Source organism: Alosa pseudoharengus, unplaced genomic scaffold (genome assembly GCF_046254945.1).
Source record: "Alosa pseudoharengus isolate Yale_2024_CS ecotype anadromous, Long Island Sound unplaced genomic scaffold, YU_APseudo_1.1 YU_APseudo_1.1_scf_11, whole genome shotgun sequence".
In the NCBI taxonomy this organism is placed as follows: Eukaryota; Metazoa; Chordata; class Actinopteri; order Clupeiformes; family Clupeidae; genus Alosa; species Alosa pseudoharengus.
In genome coordinates this window covers 33820699-33825698 of record NW_027468576.1, presented here as the reverse complement: position 1 = coordinate 33825698, position 5000 = coordinate 33820699, and the positions used below count along the sequence as shown (strand labels likewise).

The following is a 5000-nucleotide window of genomic DNA, read 5'->3' as shown; positions in this document are numbered from 1 at the left end:
TGCTTCCACCCCTACAGAAGGAGAGTGGGAATAAGGATGAGGTGACCCAGATTCTGCCCGTCCAGTACACAGACTCAGCAGAGAGGTAAGAATCTGTTTGTTAACTGTATGTGTCTGTGTGTGCCTGCATGAGTGATCTTGGGCCCACTTCTGCCCACTCTGCTCTTAAGTGGGTTAGCTTTTGACTGATGCCAATGTCTAGCGGCTGTTTGGAAAATGCTCTGGCACTCTCGCTCTCTCTCTCTCTCTCTCTCTCTCTCTCTCACATACACACACACACACACACACACACACACACACACACACACACACACACACACCAAGACTCACATTCATTCTCACTTGCACACGTACTTACACAAAAACATACATGCATCAAAAGAGTGGTTCTCGGCAGAGGACGCTGAAACCCCCACAGGTGTCTTCAAACACATTAAAAACCTGAACTTAAAAACAAGCATTCATACAAACACATTCATGCAGACATGAAAAGTGGTTGTCACCCCCCTGCCCCCCAAGTAAGACCAATAAATCATGTGCACAAGTGCTTCAAACACATGATAAAATCGAGACAAATTTTTATTGTCAACAGTGTGTGTGTGAAAGTTGCAAATTATTATAGTCCTGGAATTGATATGTGGGATCGTAAATCAAAGGCCGACAGTGTGAACTCTGCTGATCTCTGGCCGAGCCTATCAGAGCGGTTCGGTTGCTGTGCTGGCCCTGGACATTCCAGGGTTTTGGGGTTCGCCCAGAGCCCAGAGGCTGCACCCTGGAGCCGGGCCCAGCGCTGATGACTGGGCCCCTGAGGACACCAGCAGGGCAAGAGATCACTAACCCTCTCTCGCTCACACACACAGACACGCACACACGCACAAGACCACGCACACACATGCTTAGGCTCAATGTCACTGTCTTTTCTATCTCTTTCTATTACTGTACTCTCTCTACTGCTGTCTTTTTTTTTCTTTCTTTGATTATTTCTGTCTTTCTTTCTTTCTTTCTTTCTCACTTTCTCACTTTCTCACTTTCTCTCATACTCTCGCCCTCTCCCAAGGTCTCTTGTTCATTTTCTGTTTTTTTTTGTACTTTATGACTTTCTGCCTTATGCCTTATGACTCTCTCTAGCTTTTTCTCTGCCACAGTTCTATTCCTCCACACCTATTCTATTCTACTCCATTGTCATTGGAGTGGAATGGTGTGTGTGTGTGTGTGTGTGTGTGTGTGTGTGTGTGTGTGTGTGTGTGTGTGTGTGTGTGTGTGTGTGTGTGTGTGTGTGAGAGAGTTAGTCAGGGTGGCGATGTTTTCCCTCACGGTGGCTGCGTGTGCACATTGCTATTCTATTCTACTCCATTCTCCATCTTTCACTCTCTTGTTGGCCTGTCTGTTTGACGTGTCCATGTTTTTGGGTGCAGCAATGCAGCATCAGACAAGTTCTATCAAGCTTTGTGTTCCAAGTTCTGACATCCAACTGTTTCTGATGAATATTTACCACACAAAGCCACCATGTGGACAAGAGCGTGTGGACAAGAGCGACAAATGATGACAAATGAGATCCGTGAAGCCGTTCATCCAAATCTGTCACTCTCATTGCCAGCTGCACATTTGCCTCATGCTGTCACACTGTCCCCGGAGCTGCTATCGAGCTCTGTACACGAGGCTAGCCTACGTATCCCAGTCCCAGAGTTCAGCAGAAAACTCTCACGTTGTTGCTTGCACATCTTTAGTTGAGGCTGCGCTTCTAATGTGTTGTGTCAAAACCCAACAGTCTTCATTAGAGAGGGCACAGAAAAGTCAAGAGTATGACTAGTATTGCCTCTATTACACAGTCAGGTGATAATTAACAGCATTAATGATTTTGAAATGACTTTGTTTGCACTCAGAAATTGTTATTAACTGATTATGGTATATGCTGCATAATGACTGTCGGCTAGTCTCTTACAAGAGTGAGGCCCCACCCTTTTTCTGTATTGTATGGTAACTTGAGAGCAAGTTTTACTTTTTGCATAACTTAAGTCTAATTTTGTTCTAACCACATTAATATTGTCTTCTCTAATCTCTAATATCTTTGTCCTCTCTCCTCTGCAGAAGTTCAGGTAATGAGCTGCAGGTGTATTACGCCCCGCACCGCACCTACAACGACTTCTTTGATGAGATCAACCGAAGGGGAGACACCTTCTACGTGGTATCTTTCCGCCGGGTGAGTTAGACCCCATCTTTCTTTTTTTTTTTTTTTGCTGTGACGTACATGTGGTCACCTTTATGTGCATTCATCCCAGACTCCAACCACTGCAGTCACACCACATGTGTTTATTAGCATTCAATAACCCATTTATTCACAAATTTGCCACACTTTAAAGAGCTTATTGGGTGGTTATAAATCTGTAATAACTTTGCAGTTTCCATGAGATTGACAAACTTCCAAAGCCTTCATTTGTATTTCATTCAATTCCATTTCATTCAAACCTTTATTTTCATTCAAACCTTTAATTTCTTTATGACATGCACTCAGTTATCCTACCCAAGGGAGGAAGATTTCAGTCCTGATTATTTTGGGGGGGGGGGGGGGGGGGGTTTTTGTGGAGAGAGTGAGTTGGGTACCTTCACAGCAAACAGTGGCATTTGACTAAACCACCCCATTGATAATAAGCATGAAATGGCCATTAGGGGATGTCACATCAGGTCTCTTATGTGTGAATGATTGATTGTGGTCTCGGTGTGATGTGGTTTGGGAACATCTGATTTGTGTGTAGACTCCAGGCCAAAGGGCCTAACCAATAGCAGTGCATTAGTACCATAGCCAATGCTAATGCTATTATTCAGCTGCCAGTGCTCGTGTGTCAGTTCTGCTGCCAGCCCCAGAGCTCCTCTGGCCATTGGCAGTGGAAAACTCCACAGCCAATCAGATCCTGGCCGTTTCTATTTGTGTATCGGCAAATGTGCTGACGATTTGAAGTAGTTCCTGTACGCCGAACAGACGGTCGGAGGGTTGAGTAGTTGAGTGCAGACCTCATGAAGGCACAAATTATTCTGAAATTCATGTGTAGCTCAATTGTGTGTGTGTGTGTGTGTGTGTGTGTGTGCGTCCTGTGTCCTGAGGTTTACGTGGGATTGGGTTTGGTGAGCTGGTTATGGGGAAGTGGCAGCAGAGTTCCCATCCCTAAATCACCCTGTTACCGTCTCCTGCTGTGTTACTGTAAAGCTCCCTGTCACGCCACTCCCCTTGTACTTCTGGAGCTGTTTTCAGTTCAGGATTTCTTTAGCTATTCTTTATTTTAATTTTTGACTTGGCATGAAAGAAAAGCAATATTGTGTAATCTTAACATGCACGCAGGCACACACACACACACACACACACATACTTTCTCTGCAGTGCAACCAAGTCCTTTGCAGTCTTTGTGCTTAACTGCATCAGTGCCTCTTTAGCTCAACTTTACCGATCAACCACAGTCAACTATGCATAAAAATGGTCAATTATTAAATGGATTATATTTATTATTAATTTATTATTATGAATTAATTAATTATTACATTTATTTATTAGTATATTATAATATTATTAAGGTACTATATTGTTCTTTGAGGCCAAAAGTTATCCCAAACCCAGATTAGACCAAACAGTATAGAGTTCATGAGGCAAGGCAGCTGGCTTGGCCACATTTTACCAGTTCACTTTGGAGGGAGTTTAAATAGGCTATTTGGTAGCCTACTAGAGTTATTTCTCTGTGACTATTCTGTTCGTTCTAATGTAGCCAGGCTACACAGATACATAGCCTCGTGAGCTAGCTGGCTACAACCTAGCTAAAATACACAACTTAAACAAAAGTCACAAACTCAGTAACTCCATATTTATGTTTTATTTACAGTAGGTTATGTACAAAGATAAATACATACTGACTGTATTGCTCACAAATATATGAGAATATGAGCTGCATAGATGACCGGCAAACCCTTATTGCTGAACGAGCTAACCATGGAGTTGAACACGTTCTTAGCATGTTTTAGTTGGACTAGTAGGCTAATGTAACACAGCAGTATTTGATGAAATTTTTCGTCATATTTTAGAGGAGGCTGAGCTTCCCCTGTAGCCTTAAAGCAATTGCCTCTGACACACACACACACACAAACACACATACTTTCTCTGCAGTGCAACCAAGTCCTCTGCAGTCTTTGTGCTTAACTGCATCAGTGCCTCTTAACTCAGCTTCACCGATCAACCACAGTCAACTATGCTTACCGTGTCACCACCAGGAAGGGCTCTGTGTGTGTGTGTGTGTGTGTGTGTGTGTGTGTGTGTGTGTGTCTGTGTGTGTGTGTCTGTGTGTCTGTGTGTTTGTCTGTGTCTGTGTCTGTGTCTGTGTAATGTATCTGTGTCTTAAGTGGATACCTGCTTTCAATTATTCTTAAATGATCACACATAAGGCAGGACAACGTACTTGGAAGGAATTGTTGAGTTGCGGCAGTCTCTGTTGGCACACTCACCCACCTTTGCACGCACCACAATGAGTCCCTCCTGATCGCAATTGACAAAAGGAAACATGGTTTCCTTAAACAAACAGGAATTAATAGTGCATCTTATTTCCTTCCCATTACTTATTGGTCCCCATCACCAGTTTTCCACTCGTTTGGCCTCTCCTCACCCTCTCATCAACGCTCCATTGACCTTAACACTGACCCCTGCAGGTATGTTTGTAGCTGAGGAAGTAAATGTTTTGGAAGTGATTAGGACCAAACAATGAGAACAGTGAGTCAGAAGGGGAGCGGAGCGGAGTGGAGGGGGGGAGGGGGGTGGAGGGGAAAGGGGGTCGGGGGGGGTGCTTGCCAGAGCCTGTGCTGGGACCCAATTTGGAGTCCTCTGTGGGGATTTTCCTCCCAAACAAACATGTGCTCCCCTCTGAAGATGGACGGAGCGGCCAGGATTCCTTAATTTAATCCAGTGTTCTTTCCCCCGGAATCCCCCAAGACCGAGTGGGTCGGGGAAGCAGAGAGGCGTTCACGTC

General features: G+C 44.3%; 1 protein-coding gene across 1 annotated transcript in view; it reads left to right on the top strand.

Moving 5' to 3' along the window:
- atf6 (activating transcription factor 6) overlaps window positions 1–5000 on the top strand; it is a 71307-nt gene that overhangs the window by 47923 nt on the left and 18384 nt on the right. Inside the window, exons 13-14 of the mRNA XM_076278957.1 lie at window positions 18–85; window positions 2089–2200. Coding sequence (XP_076135072.1) covers window positions 18–85; window positions 2089–2200 — 180 coding nt within the window. The remainder of the gene's footprint in view (window positions 1–17; window positions 86–2088; window positions 2201–5000) is intronic.